The 18761-nt window shown below is 48.2% G+C and overlaps 1 protein-coding gene across 3 annotated transcripts in view; it reads left to right on the forward strand.

Annotated features, from left to right (window-relative positions):
* The window catches only part of LOC100591419 (general transcription factor II-I repeat domain-containing protein 2B), an 81941-nt gene extending 69876 nt beyond the window's left edge, over positions 1–12065 (forward strand). For 2 of the 3 annotated variants that reach the window (XM_030797493.1, XM_030797491.1), the window contains exons 15-16: positions 1025–1053; positions 10292–12033. In XM_030797493.1, coding sequence (XP_030653353.1) covers positions 1025–1053; positions 10292–11895 — 1633 coding nt within the window. In that variant the 3' untranslated portion in view covers positions 11896–12033. Of the gene's footprint in view, positions 1–1024; positions 1054–10291 lie in introns of all 3 variants that reach the window. The other variant, XM_030797492.1, reaches the window with a different exon arrangement.
* Positions 12066–18761: the final 6696 nt, after the last annotated feature.

Genomic DNA, 18761 nt, shown 5'->3' on the forward strand with positions numbered 1-18761 from the left:
GTTAACACTCCGCAAAAGTTTGTCCAATAAAACTAAGCAGGGCCCGGCGCGGTGGCTCACGCCTGTAATCCCAGCACTTTGGGAGGCTGAGGCTGGGCAGATCGCCTGAGGTCAGGAGTTTGAGGCGAGCCTGGCCAACATGGTGAAACCCCGTTGCTACTAAAAATACAAACATTAGCCAGGTGTGGTGGTGTGCACCTCTAATACCAGCTACTCAGGAGGCTGAGGCATGAGAATCACTTGACTTGGGAGGTGGAGGTTGCAGTGACCTGAGATGGCACCACTGCACTCCAGTGCATTCTGGGCAGCAGAATGAGACTCCATCTCAAAACATAAATAAATAGGCCGGGCATGGTGGCTCAGGCCTGTAATCCCAGCATTTTAGGAGGCTGAGGCAGGTGGATCATTTGAGGTCAGGAGTTCGAGACCAGCCTGGCCAACATGGTGAAACTCTATCGCTATTAAAAATAAATATTAGCAGGGTATAGTGGTACATGCCTGTAATCCCAGCTACTCAGGAGAATCACTTGAACCTGGAATGCGGAGGTTGCAGTGAGCCCAGATGACACCACTGCACTCCAGCCTGGGTGATGGAGTGAGACTCCGTCTCAAAAAAAACAAAAACAGAAACAAAAAGCTCAACGCAGTGGCTCATGCTTGTAATCCCAGCACTTTGGGAGGCCAAGGTGGGTAGATCTTCTGAGGTCAGGAGTTCAAGACTAGCCTGGCCAACATGGTGAAACTAAAAATACAAAAAAATTAGCTGGGCGTGGTGGCGGGCACCTGTAATCCCAGCTACTCAGGAGGCTGAGGCAGGAGAATGGCTTGAACCCGGGAGGCAGAGGTTGCGGTGAGCCAAGATCACGCCACTGCACTCCAGCCTGGGTGACACAGCGAGACTCTGTCTCAAAGAAAACAAAAACAAAACAAATAAATAAGTAAAAATTAAAAAATAAAACAAAACTAAGTGGGCAAAAGAGGAAATGTGAGCTTGTCGCATTTATCAATGTGTCTTTCTCTTCAGGCCGCTTCCAGGGCTTGAGCTCAGTAATGGTGAGTATTCTACAGGTGAGAAAAACATTCCGGCAATGTTGGGCAGTGGGAAGTGTCTCAGTGGGCGCTTACCATGGGGTTTTTGCTTCCATGAGCTTGGGACCCAAGTATGCAGCCTTCGATGCATGCTTTATTTTTCCTGCATGTGATAAAGTTAGATAACTCTGTTACTTGAGTTTGATTAACCAGGCATTTTTTTCTCATACAACAGTCTGAAGGAGCGTGATCTATATCACACCATGAGTGTGATGTGTGATGTGGCACACTCTTTTTTTTTTTTTTTTTTTCTGGAGACGGAGTCTCGCTCTGTCACCCAGGCTGGAGTGCAATGGCACAATCTCGGCTCGCCCCAACCTCCGCCTCCCAGGTTCAAGTGATTCTCCTGCCTCAGCCTCCTGAGGAGCTGGGACTATAGGCATGTGCCACCACACCTGGCTAATTTTTGTATTTTTAGTAGAGATGGGGCTTCTGACCTCAAGGGACCTGCCCGCCTCCACCTCCCAAAGTGCTGGGATCACAGGCATGAGCCACCACGCATGGCTGATGTGGCATACTATTCAAGTGTGCTTTGTGGTGGGGGCTCCCATGAGGCCACCCGCATGGCTGCACTCAGGATCACAGTACCGATCTCCTCTGTGTTAGTTGGTAAATAGTGCCTGCCTGGCCACCCAGTCCCATTCTAGTACCCTCCGACCTTGGCTTGACCTCCCTACAGTGCTGAAGCAAAGGGGGTTCCACCTGGCACAGCAGTGACCCCTAGAACCCTTCCAGTGCTGAGACTAGAATCTGTTCTTTTTTCTTTTCTTTTCTTTTCTTTTTTTGAGACAGAGTCTCGCTCTGTCACCCAGGCTGGAGTGCAGTGGCAAGATCTTGGCTCACCGCAACCTCCGCCTCCCGGGTTCAAGCGATTCTCTGCCTCAGCCTTCCGATTAGCTGGGATTACAGGTGCGTGCCGCCACATCCGGCTACTTTTTGTATTTTTTAGTAGAGACAGGGTTTAGCCATGTTGGCCAAGCTGGTCTCAAACTCGTGACCTCAAGTGATCCACCTGCCTTGGCCTCCCAAAGTGCTGGGATTACCAGCGTGAGCCACTGCACCTGGCTCAGCATCTGTTTTGATTGAGCAATGCCCAGGCACTCTGCTTCTTAAATATTCTCTTTTTTTTCGCCTTCAACATTTATTTTAAATTCTAGGGTCCATGTGCAGGATGTGCAGGTTTGTTACATAGGTAAAGGTGTGCCATGGTGGTCTGCTGCACCTATCAACCCGTCATCTAGGTTTTAAGCCCAGCATGCATGAACTATTCTTGATGCTCTCCCTCCCCCTACCCGCCCCCATCCTGTTAAATATTCTTAATGTCTTCCCTGGAGCCCTTGCAAGTGAGTCAGTATCCTGTCAAGTAGAATACAGAGAGGTGTTCTCACAAGCATGAGTCACCAGGGAACCTCCTAATGTAACCTTTGAAAACCAAAGTAGGCTGGGCGCGGTGACTCAAGCCTGTAATCCCAGCACTTTGGGAGGCCGAGGTGGGCGGATCACGAGGTTAGGAGACGGAGACCCTTCTGTACAACATGGTGAAATCCGGTCTCTACTAGAAATACAAAAATTAGCCAGGCATGGTGGTGTGTGCCTGTAATCCCAGCTACTCGGGAGGCTGAGGCAGGAAAATCACTTGAACCAGGGAATTGGAGGTTGCAGTGAGCCGAGATCGTGCCACTGCACTCCAGTTTGGCGACAGCAAGACTGTCTCAAAAAAAAAAAAAAAAAAAAATGAAAACCAAAGTATCCTATTAAAATGCTCCATTCTTATTTCCAAACATATCTGATTGCTAAATGATTTTTTGATCTTTTATAATAGCTTTATTTATTTATTTTATCATTATTGGGGTTTTTTAGAGACAAGGTCTCACTCTGTCACCCAGGCTGGAGTGCAGTGGGCGTGATCATAGCTCACTGCAGCCTGGAACTCCTGCCCTCAGGTGATTCTCCCACCTCCACCTCCTGAGTAGCTGGGACAGCACTGCCATGCCCAGATAATTTTTTTTTTGTAGAGACAGGGTCTCACTATGTTTCCCAGGCTGGCCTTGAGCTTCTGGCTTCAAGCGATCCTCCTGCCTCAGCCTCCCAAAGTGCTGGGATTACAGGCATGAGCTGCTGTACATGGCCTACATTTTCTTAAGGTGCACTTTTATGTGTGTGTACTCTGGAAATACCTTGATTACCTGCAGGGTGGCCAGGTTCTTTAAATCTAAAACACTAGCCCCTGTACACTCGAACACACTTATATGAATGAGTTTTGTGTGGTTCTGTGGCCGTCACCCTTGTCATTTGAGACTCACAGTAGGTAAAAATCATATGCCTTTCTGTGCTCATTCCCATCTCTGTTATTTCAAAGTTTTCTTGGGAATCAAATGAGAAAATATGTTAAAATGCTCACGCCTATAATCCCAGGACTTTTGGAGGCCAAGGCAAGAGGATTGCTTGAGGCCAGAAGTTCGAGACCAGCCTGGGCAACATAGCAAGACCCCATCTCTACAGAAAATTTAAAAATCAGCTGGACACAGTGGCTCACGCCTGTAGCCCCAGCTACTTGGCAGGCTAAAGCAGGAAGATCACTTAAACTCAGGAGTTTGAGACAGCAGAGAGCTTTCATGCGCATCCGTGTGAAGAGACCACCGAACAGGCTTTGTGTGAGCAAAATGGCTGTTTATTTCACCTGGGTGCAGGTGGGCTGAGTCCAAAAAGAAAGTCAGCAAAGGGTGGTGGATTATCATTAGTTCTTACAGGTTTTGGGATAAGCAGTGGAGTTAGGAGCAATGTTTTGGGGGCAGGGGGTGGATCTCACAAAGTACATTCTCAGGGGTAGGGAGAATTACAAAGAACCTTCTTAAGGGTGGGGGAGATTACAAAGTACCTTTTTTTTTTTTTTTTTTTTTTTTTCTTAAGGGTGGGGGAGATTACAAAGTACATTGATCAGTTAGGGTGGGGCAGAAACAAATCACAGTGGTGGAATGTCATCAGTTAAGGCTATTTTTACTTCTTTTGTGGATCTTCAGTTACTTCAGGCCATCTGGATGTATACGTGCAAGTCACAGGGGATGCGATGGCTTGGCTTGGGCTCAGAGGCCTGACATTCCTGCCTTCTTATATTAACAAGAAAAATAAAACAAAATAATGTTGAAGTCTTGGGGCGGCAAAAATTTTTGGGGGGTGGTATGGAGAGAGAATGGGCGATGTTTCTCAGGGCTGCTTCAAGCGGGATTAGGGGTGGCGTGGGAACCTAGAGTGGGAGAGATTAAGCTGAAGGGAGATTTTGTGGTAAGGGGTGAGATTGTGGGGTTGTTAGAAGAAACATTTGTCGTGTAGAATTATTGGTGATGGCCTGGATACGGTTTTGTATGAATTGAGAAACTAAATGGAATAAGATAAGGAGGAAAACAGGTATAAAAGGTCTAAGAATTGGGAGGACCTAGGACATCTGATAGAGAGTGCCTGAGGAGACTCAGCATAGTCCTGCCAGCAAAGATTATTTATTTACTTCAAGAGCTAAGAGTGGCAGTTTGGGGATAGCACGAGGAGATATCAGCTGTGATGGCTTGGAGAAACAGTGTAAACTGGCAGTGTAAACAAGAGCAGGGCATGTTTGAGTAGTTGAGAACGGTGAATAGGAGTATGACTAGACAGAAGATAGTAGGGATGACAAGTTTTTCTGGGGGCACAGTCTAAGTTGGTCCGGTGTCTGGAATGAGCCTGGGGCCTAATAAAAAGGAGCTCAAATGGGCTGTACCTTGTAGCATTCCGAGGACAGTCTTGAATTCTGAGAAGCGAAAGTGGTAAAAGTATTGTCCAGTCCTTTTTAAGTTGGTGGCTGAGCTTGGTGAGGTGTGTTTTTAAAAGATCTTTAGTCCATTCTACTTTTCCTGAAGACGGAGGACTGTAAGGGATATAAAGGTTTCACTGCTGGTCTGTTATCAGACTGTGTAGAGGTGGGAAGGCTAAACTGAGGAATTATGTCTGACAGAAGGGAAGAAATGACTGCGGTGGCTTTCTCAGACCCTGTAGGAAAGGCCTCTACTTATCTAGTGAAAGCGTCTACTTAGACTAAGAAGTATTTTAGTTATCTGACTCGGGGCATGTTGAGTAAAGCTAATTTGCCAGTCCTGGGTGGGGGCAAATCCTCAAGCTTGATGTGTAGGGAAGGGAGGGCGCCTGAATAGTCCCTGAGGAGTAGTAGAATAGCAGATGGAACACTGAGAAGTTATTTCCTTGAGGATAGATTTCCACGATGGAAAGGAAATGAGAGGTTCTAAGAGGTGGGCTAGTGGCTTGTACTATAGCATAGCCTGCCTTCGCTGGTGTGTGGCGATTAGGCCTGGTGGAACTGCCATCAATAAATCAAGCATGATCAGGGTGAGGAACAGGAAAGAAGGAAATATGGGGAAATGGGGTGAACGTCAGGTGGATCAGAGAGATACAGTCATGGGGGTCAGGTGTAGTATCAGGAATAATGTGGGAGGCCAGATTGAAGTCCCGGCCAGGAACAATGGTAATTGTGGGACTTAACAAAGAGTGAGTACAGCTGAAGGAGCCAGGGAGCAGAAAGTATATGCATCAGGTGTGAGGAAGAAAATAGATTTTGGAAGTTATGAGAAATGTAGAGAGTGAGTTGAGCATAGTTTGTGATTTTGAGAGCCTCTAAAAGTATTAAAGCAGTGGCAGCCGCTGCACGCAGACATGAGGGCTAGGCTAAAACAGTAAGGTCAAGTTGTTTGCACAGAAAGGCTACAGGGTGCGGTCCTGGCTCTTGCGTAAGAATTCTGACCGCACTAACCATGCCTAGGAAGGAAAGTTGTTGTTTTGTAAGGGATTGAGGTTTGGAAGATTAATCAGACACGATCAGCAGGGAGAGCACGTGTGTTTTTATGAGAATTATGCTGAGATAGGTAACAGATGAGGATGAAATTTGGGCTTGACTGAAGTAATGGGGGCTGTCTGTGAAGCTTTGCGGCAGTACAGCCCAGGTAATTTGCTGAGCCTAATGGGTGTCAGGGTCAGTCTAAGTGAAAGCAAAGAGAGGCTGGGATGAAGGGTGCAAAGGAATAGTAAAGAAAGCATGTTTGAGATCCAGAACAGAACAATGGATTGTGGAGGGAGGTATTGAGGATAGGAGAGTATATGGGTTTGGCACCATGGGGTGGATAGGCAAGACAATTTGGTTGATAAGGCATAGATCCTGAACTAACTTGTAAGGCTTGTCTGGTTTTAGGACAGGTAAAATGGGGGAATTGTAAGGAGAGTTTATAGGCTTTAAAAGGCCATGCTGTAGCAGGCGAGTGATAACAGGCTTTAATCCTTTCAAAGCATGCTGTGGGATGGGATATTGGCATTGAGCGGGGTAAGGGTGATTAGGTTTTAATGAGATGGTAAGGGGTGCATGATCGGTCGCCAAGGAGGGAGTAGAGGTATCTTATACTTGTGGGTTAAGGTGGGGGAATACAAGAGGAGGACGCAAAGGAGGCTTTGGATTGGGAAGAAGGGCAGCAATGAGATGTAGCTGTAATCCAGGAATAGTCAGGGAAGCAGATAATTTAGTTAAAGTGTCTCGGCCTAATAAGGGAACTAGGCAGGTGGGGATAACTAAAAGGAGTGCTTAAAAGAGTATTGTCTAAGTTGGCACCAGAGTTGGGGAGTTCTAAGAGGTTTAGAAGCCTGGCTGTCAATACCCACAACAGTTATGGAGGCAAGGGAAACAGGCCTTTGAAAAGAAGGTAATGTGGAGTGGGTAGCCTCCGTATTGATTAAGAAGGGGATGGACTTACCCTCCACTGTGAGAGTTACCTGAAGCTCGGCGTCCGTGATGGTCTACGGGGCTTCCGAGGCGATCAGGCAGCGTCAGTCTTCAGCTGCTAAGCCGAGAAGGAGTCAGTCAGAGAGCCTTGGGCCGGAGTTCCAGGGGCTCTGGGAGTGGCTGCCAGGTGAGTTGAACAGTCCGATTTCCAGTGGGGTCCTGCACAGATGAGACCCAGCTTAGGAGGAATCCTGGGCTGCAGGCATTCCTTGGCCTGGTGGTCAGATTTCTGGCACTTGTAGCAAGCTCCTGGGGGAGGAGGTTCTGGAGGAACACCTGGCTGCTGCGGTTCAGGCGTTTGGAAGTTCTTGTGTGCTGGAGATGTGGCTGGGGTTTGTCTCACAGTGGAGGCAAGGAATTGCAACTTCTTTCTATTATTGTACACTTTGAAGGTGAGGTTAATTAAATCCTGTTGTGGGGTTTGAGGGCCGGAATTTAATTTCTGGAGTTTTATTTAATGTCGGGAGCAGATTGGGTAATAAAATGTATATTGAGAATAAGACGGCCTTTTGACCTTTTAGAGTCTAGGGCTGTAAAGCGTCTCAGGGTTGCTGCCAAACGAGCCATGAACTGGGCTGGATTTTTATATTTGAAAAAGAGCCTAAACGCTATCTGGTTTGGGATAAAGAAAAAGGAGCATTAACCTTGACTATGCCTTTAGCTCCAGCCACCTTTTTAAGAATAAATTGCTGGGCAGGTGGGGGAGTGCTAGTCGTGGAACGAAACTGTAAGCCAGACCGGGTGTGAGGAGGGGAGGTGATAAAAGGATTATAGGGTGGGGGAGCAGAGGCTGAGGAAGAATTGGGACCTAGCTTGGCCTGGAGAGGAGGGGAGAGGTCAGATGGGTCTGTAGAAAAGGAAGATTAGAAAGACTCAGCAATGCTTGGGGTTGGGACTGAGGGGACAGGCAGGAGGGAAAGAAGGAAGATTTGGGATGAGACTAGGAAGGGACTGATGTGTAAAAGAATGCCTGGACGTCAGGCACCTCAGACCATTTGCCTATTTTACAACAAGGATTATTTAGATCTTGTAGGATGGAAAAATTGAAAGTGCCGTTTTCCAGCTATTTGGAACTACTGTCAAGTTTGTATTGGGGTCAAGCAGCATTGCAGAAGAAAATAAGACCCTTAGATTTTAGGTCAGGTGAGAGTTGAAAAGGTTTTAAGTTCTTAAGAACACAGGCTAAGGGAGAAGAAGGAGGAATGGAAGGTGGAAGCTTGCCCATAGTGAAGGAGGCAAGCCCAGAGAAAAGAGTAGAGACACAGAGAAGGGGTGGGGGGTTCCTGCCTTCCAGAAAAGCAGAGAAGGGGTTGAGGCACGGAAATAAGGGATTTGGGGCACAGAGGGGTCAGGGTACGAAAATAAGGGATTGGGGCGCAGAGATATAAGAGGTTGGGCCGTGGAAATAAGGGATCGGGGCGCAGAGATAAGAGGTCGGGGTGCGGAAATAAGCAATTGGGGGTTCTTGCCCCCTAGAAAAGCGGGACTTGCCGCTAAGGGTGAAGGACCAAGGCAGGCATCCCTGCGTGGTCTGACACCTTTGAAACGTGGGTGAATAATCAGAGAGGCGTCCCTGCAATGATTAAACACCAAGGGAAGACTGCCTCTCCAGTCCGTGACTGGCGCCGGAGTTTTGGGTCCATGGATAAAACGTGTCTCCTTTGTCTCTACCAGAAAAGGAAAGGAATTGAAATTAAGAGAAGGGAGAGATTGCAGTGTGGCGCCAAGATTGAAAGGAGAAAGAGTTGGAGGGATAGTGAGGGAGGTTGGAGAAGAGAGTAAAAAGATGTTTCTTGGGCTGCTCGGTCTGAGGACCTGAGGTTGTAGGTGGATCTTTCTCATGGAGCAAAGAGCAGGAGGACAGGGGATTGATCTCCCAAGGGAGGTCCCCTGATCCGAGTCATGGCACCAAATTTCATGCGCGTCCTGTGAAGAGACCACCAAACAGGCTTTGTGTGAGCAAAATGGCTGTTTATTTCACCTGGGTGCAGGTGGGCTGAGTCTGAAAAGAGAGTCAGCAAAGGGTGGTGGATTATCATTAGTCCTTATAGGTTTTGGGATAGTCGGTGGAGTTAGGAGCAATGTTTTGGGGGCAGGGGGTGGATCTCGCAAAGTACATTCTCAGGGGTAGGGAGAATTACAAAGAACCTTCTTAAGGGTGGGGGAGATTACAAAGTACATTGATCAGTTAGGGTGGGGCAGAAACAAATCACAATGGTGGAATGTCATCAGTTAAGGCTATTTTTACTTTTGTGGATCTTCAGTTACTTCAGGTCATCTGGATGTATACGTGCAAGTCACAGGGGATGTGATGGCTTGGCTTGGGCTCAGAGGCCTGACAAGAGCCATAATTGCAATACTACACTCCAGCCTGGGTGACAGAACAAGACCCTGTCTCTAAAAAGAAAATGCAAACATATTATCAAATAATTCCTGTTTAAACGGGACATAACAAGCACAGCTGCGTGCTGAACCTCATTAAAGGTGTCTTTTGTTTTGCTCATGTACTTTTAAAAATAAGGATGAGGCCGGGCACGGTGGCTCCTGTAATCCTAGCACTTTGGGAGGCCAAGGCAGGTGGATAGCTTGAGCCCGGGGGTTTCAGACCAGCCTGGGCAACATGGTAAGACTCCAGCAGCTCTACAAAAAAAAAAAAAAAAAGAAAGAAAGAAAAAATAGCTCAGTGTGGTGGTGCATGCCTGTAGTCCCAGCAACTGGGGAGCTGAAGTGGGAGGATCACCTGAGCCCAGGGAGTTCCAGGCTTCAGTGAGCCATTATCACACCACAAACCAGGCACTCTTTCATAAAAGTCAATCTTCAGGTTTTCTTTAAAAACCTGAAGATCTGGCTGGGTGCAGTGGCTCACGCCTGTAATCCCAGAACTTTGGGAGGCTGAGGTGGGTGGATCAGCTGAGTTCAGGAGTTTGAGACCAGCCTGGACAACATGGTGAAATCTCATCTCTACTAAAAATACAAAAATTAGCTGGGCGTGGTGGCGGGCGCCTGTCATCCCAGCTACTCAGGAGGCTGAGGCAGAAGAATCGCTTGAACCCAGGAGGCAGAAGTTGCAGTGAGCCGAGATTGTGCCACTGCACTGCGGCCTGGGCGACAGAGCAAAACTCCGTCTCAACAACAATGACAACAAAAATTCAGTCTTCAGGTTTTCTAAAGAAAACCTGAAGATCTGGCCACAGCTGGCGTCCTGGCAATGGTTTGCTGGAGTTGAGGGTCAGCCCTCCTTCTCTGCAGGGTGGGTCACCCTCCTGTTAACCACTCCCTGCCCCGCCCGCTTCCTCCCTCTTGTGCGTCATCAAGCATTTGCTGTTGTTTTCCTCATAGTAGTGATAAGAGAAAAGTGAAATATCTTTGTCTCCCTGTCTCTGTCAAAAGTGGGAAAACGAAAGATAGACCAGGAGGGCCGTGTGTTTCAAGAAAAGTGGGAGAGAGCGTATTTCTTCGTGGAAGTACAGAATATTCCAACATGTCTCATATGCAAACAAAGCATGTCTGTGTCCAAAGAATATAACCTAAGACGCCACTATCAAACCAACCACAGCAAGCACTATGACCAATATACGGAAAGAATGCGTGACGAGAAGCTTCACGAGCTGAAAAAAGGGCTCAGGAAGTATCTCTTAGGCTCGTCGGACACCGAGTGTCCTGAGCAAAAACAAGTGTTTGCAAACCCAGGTCCAACCCAGAAATCCCCCGTGCAGCCTGTAGAGGACCTGGCTGGGAACTTATGGGAGAAATTACGTGAAAAAATCAGGTCTTTTGTGGCATATTCTATCGCAATCGATGAGATCACGGATATAAATAATACCACCCAGTTGGCCATATTCATCCGTGGCGTCGATGAGAACTTCGATGTGTCCGAAGAACTTCTGGACACGGTGCCCATGACGGGTACAAAATCTGGAAATGAGATCTTTTCGCGTGTTGAGAAGAGCCTGAAAAAGTTCTGTATCGACTGGTCGAAATTAATAAGCGTGGCCTCTACTGGCACCCCAGCGATGGTGGATGCCAATAACGGGCTTGTCACAAAACTGAAGTCCAGGGTGGCGACGTTCTGCAAGGGTGCGGAACTGAAGTCCATTTGTTGTATAATTCATCCGGAATCACTCTGTGCTCAGAAGTTAAAGATGGACCATGTCATGGACGTGGTAGTGAAGTCCGTGAACTGGATATGCTCCCGGGGACTGAACCACAGCGAGTTCACAACCTTGCTCTATGAGCTGGACAGCCAATATGGTAGCCTCCTGTACTACACAGAGATTAAGTGGCTCAGTCGCGGGCTGGTGCTAAAGAGATTTTTCGAATCGTTGGAAGAAATCGACTCCTTCATGTCATCCAGAGGAAAACCCCTGCCTCAACTGAGCTCCATAGATTGGATCCGAGACCTGGCCTTCTTGGTTGACATGACGATGCATCTGAACACTTTGAACATCTCTCTCCAAGGACACTCCCAAATCGTCACGCAGATGTATGACCTGATCCGGGCGTTCCTAGCAAAACTGTGCCTCTGGGAGACTCATTTGGCGAGGAATAATCTGGCCCACTTTCCCACCCTGAAATCGGTTTCCAGAAATGAAAGCGATGGCCTGAACTACATTCCCAAAATCGCAGAACTCAAGACCGAATTCCAGAAAAGGCTGTCTGATTTCAAACTCTACGAAAGCGAACTGACTCTGTTCAGCTCCCCATTCTCCACGAAGATCGACAGTGTGCACGAGGAGCTCCAGATGGAGGTTATCGACCTGCAATGCAACACGGTCCTGAAGACGAAATACGACAAGGTGGGAATACCAGAATTCTACAAGTACCTCTGGGGCAGCTACCCAAAATACAAGCGCCATTGCGCAAAGATTCTCTCCATGTTCGGGAGCACCTACATCTGCGAACAGCTGTTCTCCATTATGAAACTGAGCAAAACAAAATACTGCTCCCAGTTAAAGGATTCCCAGTGGGATTCTGTACTCCACATTGCAACATGATGGAGAGAAAACTCCTGGCAGGGCCCTATGGTGGGAAAGGCTGGTGTCTTCTAGTCCCAAGGGATTGGGAGATGACAAAATGATTTTTTTTTTCTTTTTTGAGATGGAGTCTTGCTCTGTTGCCCAGATTGGAGTGCAGTGGCGCGATCTCGGCTTACTGCAACCTCCAGTTCCTGGGTTCGAACGATTCTCCTGCCTCAGTCTCCCGAGCAGCTGGGACTACAGGCGTGCACCACCATTCCTGGCTAATTTTTCTTTCTTTTTTTTTTTTTTTTTGAGACAGAGTCTTGCTCTGTCGCCCAGGCTGTAATGCAGTGGCGCAATCTTGGCTCACTGCAAGCTCCGCCTCCCAGATTCATGCCATTATCCTGCCTCAGCCTCCTGAGTAGCTGGGACTACAGGCGCCCGCCACCGTGCCCGGCTAATTTTTTGTATTTTTAGTAGAGACGAGGTTTCACCATGGTCTCGATCTCGTGACCTCATGATCCACCCACCTCGGCCTCCCAAATGCTGGGATTACAGGCGTGAGCCACCACGCCCGGCCATTCCTGGCTAATTTTTCTATTAGTAGAGACGGGGTTTCACCATGTTGTCCAGGCTGGTCTCAAACTCCTGACCTCAGGTGATCTGCCCGCCTCGACCTCACAAAGTTCTGGGATTACAGGCATGAACCACTGTGCCCAGCCGACAAAATGAATTCTTTTTTTTTTTTTGAGACGGGGTCTCACTGTCGCCCAGGCTGGAGTGCAGTGGCGCCATCTCGGCTCACTGCAGGCTCCGCCCCCTGGGGTTCACGCCATTCTCCTGCCTCAGCCTCCCGCATAGCTGGGATTACAAGCGCCCGCCACCTCGCCCGGCTAATTTTTTGTATTTTTAGCAGAGACGGGGTTTCACCGTGTTAGCCAGGATGGTCTTGATCTCCTGACCTCGTGATCCTCCCGCCTCGGCCTCCCAAAGTGCTGGGATTACAGGCGTGAGCCACCGCGCCCAGCGACAAAATGAATTCTTAAACATTTGTTTATTTCAGTTTTTTTCCACTTTGAATCAGAAATATAATCTGCAGTATCATACTTGTTTATATGACATTGTGTGCCTCACTATTCAGTAAAAATCAAGAAAGTTTTATTGTATTATTGGTAGTTGACTTTTCTTATGCCTGGCCTGTTTCATTCATTCACATTATCTGCCTGCCACCCTGACAGGCACTGTAGTTGGCATCTTGAAGTTTAAATCAGTCAACAGAGAAATAGGGAGAGAGACGTGTATATTTGCTTTTTGGTTTTTGGGTTTTTTTTATTTTTGAGACGGAGTCTTACTCTGTTACCCAGGCTGGAGTGCAGTGGGGCGATCTGGGCTCACTGCAGCCTCTGCCTCCCGGGTTCAAGTGATTCCCCTGCCTCAGCCTCCCAAGTAGCCGGGGTTACAGGTGCCCACCACCACGCCCAGCTCATTTTGGTATTTTTAGTAGAGATAGGGTTTTACCATGTTGGCCAGGCTGGTCACAAACTCCTGACCTCAAGTGATCTGCCCGCCTCGGCCTCCCAAAGTGCTGGAATTACAGGTGTGAGCCACCGCGCCCAGCCCGAGACATGTATATTTGTGGAGGAGTATATATGAACACACATTTATCCCCCGTTCCCATCTGCATGGTATCCCACATGGTCTAATATGTTTCCAAGTTTCTGGAGAAATAGTTGAAAACATACTGACATACTATAATCCTATGTTATCTCTCTCTGCCTTCACCTGGAACCAGAAAAGTCAGGTTTAAAATGGGAAACCCCAGAGCCAGAAAGGTTAGGTTTAAAATGGAAAACCCCAGAGCAAATAACATAGGCTTTGTCTATAAAAGTTAGACAAAGTAAGTTAAGGTTTAGAGGTTTTTTTTTTTTTTTTTTTACTATGAATAGTTACAGAAAAGTTGTGGCCAACCAAGCACGTGGCTCACACCTGTAATCCCAGCACTTTGGGAGGCCAAGGTGGGTGGATCACTTGAGGTCAGGAGTTCGAGACCAGCCTGGGTAACATGGCGAAACCCTGTCTCTACTAAAAACACAAAAATTTGCCGGGTATGGTGGCATGCGCCTGTAATCCCAGCTACTCAGGAGGCTGAGGCAGGAGAATCACTTGAACCCAGGAGATGGAGGTTGCAGTGAGCCGAGATTGTGCCATTGCACTCCAGCCTGGGCGACAGAGTGAGACTTTGTCTCAAAAAAAAAAAAAAAGAAAAGTTGCAAAAATAAAAATAGTATGGAAAATACTCACATGCCCTTTAGCCAGACTCTCAATTGTTAACATTTTACAGTTGTTTCACTATTCCATCACTTTGTCTCCCTCCCCGCTTCCCTCCCTCTCCCTCTCATATGTGTGTATGTGTATCTATAATCAGTGCCTATGGTAAGTGTGTATAAGCAAATGTCTATGAGTATCTATGATACGTGTATAAATGGATGTGCATTTTTTTCCTGGACCGTTCAAGGGAAAGTTACATACATCATTTACCCCTAAATACTTCAGTGAGTATTTTCTGAGAACAGGGATATTCTCTTACACAATCACGTTTCCTTTACCAACTTCAGTAAATTGAACATTGTTGCAATTATTTTATCCAGTTTACTGTTCATACTCTAGTTTTCTCTGTTGACCCAATAATATCGTTTCGCTTTTTATTTTTGGAAACAAGGAAATGGTCTTGCTCTGTCGCCCAGGCTGGAGTGCAGTGGTGCGACCTTGGCTCACTGCAACCTCTGCTTCCTGGGTTCAAGTGATCCTCCCACCTCAGCCTTCCAAGTAGCTGGGACTACAGGTGCATGCTACCATGCCCAGCTAATTTTTGTGGGGTTTTTTTGTTTCCGTTTTTTTTTGTAGAGACGGCGTCTCCCTTTGTTGCCCAGGCTAGTCTCAAACTTCCGGGCTCAAGCAATCTACCAGCCTCGGCTTCCCAAAGTGATATCTTCCCCTTAATAGCATTTTTCTCCTGGCAGGTTGTCATTTGAAGGCACGCGTGTGTGTGTGTGTGTGTGTGTGTGTAATCTCTATTAGTCACTGGAATTAGTGACACAAAATTGTGAATACTTTCCAGATCAGGGGAATTCATGTGACCAGGATGGAGGAAGGCTGTGGATCTCCACCTAATGACCCACTCAGGAAGCAATGGAGAAAAGGACTTTGATAAAAATGACAGGGCGTGCAGGAGGGAGAGAGCAACCCCCATGCCAGGAGCCCAGTTGGAGCCCAGGTGCCTATCCTTAGACATAGGGAAATGACCCCCCTCCAGGCGGTTCCTGTCGTTGACTTCAGGTACAGCTGGGTCTGGCAAGCTCAGCGCTCTTTTGGAGAAGGAATCCCAGATGGGCTGGTTTATAATGGGAGTTGAAGGGAAGTCCAGGTCTTGATGGAAGTGAGCACTTGTTGACACCACATATCAGAGGTGTGGCTGTGCAGCAGGACCAGAGCAGCCCCCTCTTTCATAGACAGGAAGCTGAAGCTCGGAGTGGCTAAGTGGCTCGCTCCAGGTCACACAGCCATTATAGGAGTTGTCAGGATTCAAACCAGGGTCCATGTGACTCCAAAGTCCATGTGCTTCACTTTTTGTTTTTGAGATGGAGTGTCGCTCTGTCGCCCAGGCTGGAGTGCAGTGGTGTGATCTCGGCCCAGTGCAACCTCCGCCTCTCAGGTTCTAGTGATTCTCGTGCCTCAGGCTCCTGAGTAGCTGGGACTACAGGCATGCACCACCACGCCCAACTAACTTTTGTATTTTTTAGTAGAGACGGGGTTTCACCATGTTGGCCAGGCTGGTCTTGAACCCCTGACCTCAAGTGATCCGCCCGCCTCGGCCTCCCAAAGTGCTGGGATTACAGGCGTGAGCCACGACACCCGGCCCATGTGCTTCATTACTAAGCAGCCACTGTGCCTGACACGGAGACCTAGCAGGTATCTGTCATGCAGCCTCTGCCCTCATCATCTGTCGTGTGTGTGGCTCCCTGATGGTCCACCAATCAGATGATAGGGAGGGGACGGTAGGGCTCAGCCTAGGCTGCCTTCTGTTGGCCGGACCATTCATGAAGCTTTCTGCTTTGAATCAATTCCCAAGGCCCCAGGAATGTGTGTTGGGACCAGGATGGCTTGAGATATGATGGCCACTGATATGCACTGTCACTCATGGGACTGAGCTGAGACTGTAAGAATGACTGAATGGCTGGGAAAGTTTTTTCGTTTGTTTTTTTTTTTGAGACGGAGTCTTTCTCGGTTGCCCAGGCTGGAGTGCAGTGGCACGATCTCAGCTCACTGTAACCTCTGCCTCCCGAGTTCAAGCAATTCTCCTGCCTCAGCCACCCGAGTAGCTGGGATTACCGGCGCCCCCCACCACACCCAGCTAATTTTTGTATTTTTAGTAGAGACAGGATTTCAGCATGTTGGCCAGGCTGGTCTGGAACTCCTGACCTCAGGTGATCCACCCAACTCAGCCTCCCAAAGGGCTGGGATTACAGGCGTGAGCCACCGAGCCTGGCCAGGAGAGGTTTTTAGTAGGGCAATGGGGTGTCTGCAAACGACAGCCCTTGAGAGTCGTGTGGTCCAGGGAGATGGGCAGGGGCCCAGCCTAGGAGTAGGAGCTGGATTTGGTGGATCTTTGTCAGTTTTCAGGGGCATGTGTTGCACTGCATCTATCCCAAGTCCCCGACTTCTCATCCCAGGATGGGCAGAGGAAAGAGCCAATCTCTCCTCCAACACAGGCCCTGGGACCCCAAGGGTCTATAGAGGGCCCTGGAAGCCAGACCCCCTCACACTTGGCCTGGCACGTACCTGTGTGCCACATTCCCTCCTCTGAGCCACAGGCCTGAACCACAGATCCTGAGCTCTGCAGGGTCAGGATAAAGTACTGGATCTAGAAGGCCTTTAGAATCAAAAAGAAAAGCCTGGGCCAGCCGCAGTGGCTCATGCCTGTAATTCGACCACTTTGGAAGGCCAAGGCAGGCAGATCACCTGAGGTCAGGAGTTCGAGACCAGTCTGGCCAACATGGTGAAACCCCATCTCTACTAAAAATAGAAAAAATTAGCCAGGCAGGGTGGTGGGCACCTGTAATCCCAGCTGTCCTGGAGGCTGAGGCAGGAGAATCGCTTGAACCCGGGAGGCAGTGGTTGCAGTGAGCTGAGGTCGCTCCATTGTACTCCACCTGGGTGACAAGAGCAAAACTCCGTCAAAAAAAAAAAAAAAAAAGAAGAAAAGAAAAACCTGGTTCCACCTCCCAGCACTGTCACTTTCTTGCATTATTTCATAAGCAAACCACGTAATTAATTTTATGAGTTTTGGTTTCCTCATCCATAAAACACCTACCAGACAGTGTTGATCTCAGAACTGCAGATGATGGAATGAGCCCAGCACTATGACTGGCCTCAAGAAAATTGTTGGCTAAACAGAGGTGCAGCCCTTAGAGCAGGCAACTTTAGTTTTTTTCTCCCTTCCCTGTGGGCGTGGCTTCCCAATCACCTACCCACCGAGAGCCCTCCTCCCCAGCACCTGCAAGGCCACTTTGAGGGGATCGGAAATATACAAAAACCACTGGGAAACATTTGGTCAGGACCTCAGCTTGGAAAAAAAATGAAACAATCATGAAAATAAGTATTTTCTCTTCTTTTTTATATGTATGTATATTTTTTATTTTTATTTATTTATTTATTTATTTATTCTTTGAGATGGAGTCTCGCTCTGTCGCCCAGGCTGGAGTGCAGTGGCACAATCTCGGCTCACTGCAAGCTCCGCCTGCCGGGTTCACGTCATTCTCCTGCCTCAGCCTCTCCGAGTAGCTGGGACTACAGGCACCCGCCACCACGCCTGGCTAATTTTTTTGTATTTTTAGTAGAGACGGGGTTTCACCGTGGTCTCGATCTCCTGACCTCGTGATCCGCCCGCCTCGGCCTCCCAAAGTGCTGGGATTACAAGCGTGAGCCACCGCACCCGGCCTATTTATTTATTTTTGAGACAGAGTCATGCTCTGTCGCCCAGGCTGGAGTGCGGTGGCGCGATCTTGGCTCACTGTAACCTCTGCCTCCCGGGTTCAAGAGATTCTTCCGCCTCAGCCTCCTGAGTACCTGGGATTACAGACGTGTACCACCACACCCGGCTAATTTTTTTGTTGTTGTATTTTTAGTAGAGACAGGGTTTCGCCATGTTGGCCAAGCTGGTCTCGAACTCCTGGCCTCAAGTCATCCTCCCGCCTCGGCCTCCCAAAGTGCTGGGATTACAGGTGTGAAACATTGAGCCTGGCCTTTAATTTGTTTTTTTTTTAGAGACAGGGTCTTGCTCTGTCACCCAGGCTGAAGTACAGTGGCACGATCACAGCTTACTGCAGCCTCAAACTCCTGGGCTCAAGCGATCCTCCCACCCAGCCTGGGACTACAGGTGCACACTACCTCACCTGTCTAATTTTTTAAAATGTTTGTCTAGACAGGTCTCACTGTGTGGCCTAGGCTGGTCTTGAACTCCTGGTCCCAAGCAATCCTCCCACCTTGGCCTCCCAAAGCACTGGGATTAGAGGCGTGGTATTTTATACTGTATTTAATAAAAGGGTTATAACTGCAACTGAACAAGCAGAAGGGGTGAGCGTTGGTGATTCAATTTCCCACAGCTTTGTATGACAGCCTTTGGTGCTGGGCTTTTCCAGCAAACCAGGGTCTGCAAAAATGCAGAACTAGTTTAGAGCTGCAGTGGTTTTCTTTTTTTTCTTTTTTTTTTTTAGAAGGAGTCTTGCACTGTCACCCAGGCTGGAGTGCAGTGGAACAATCTCGACTCACTGCAGCCTCTGACTCCCTGGTTCAAGCCATTCTCCTGCCTTAGCCTCCCAAGTAGCTGGGATTCTAGGCTTGTG

This window comes from Nomascus leucogenys, chromosome 17, assembly GCF_006542625.1.
Source record: "Nomascus leucogenys isolate Asia chromosome 17, Asia_NLE_v1, whole genome shotgun sequence".
In the NCBI taxonomy this organism is placed as follows: Eukaryota; Metazoa; Chordata; class Mammalia; order Primates; family Hylobatidae; genus Nomascus; species Nomascus leucogenys.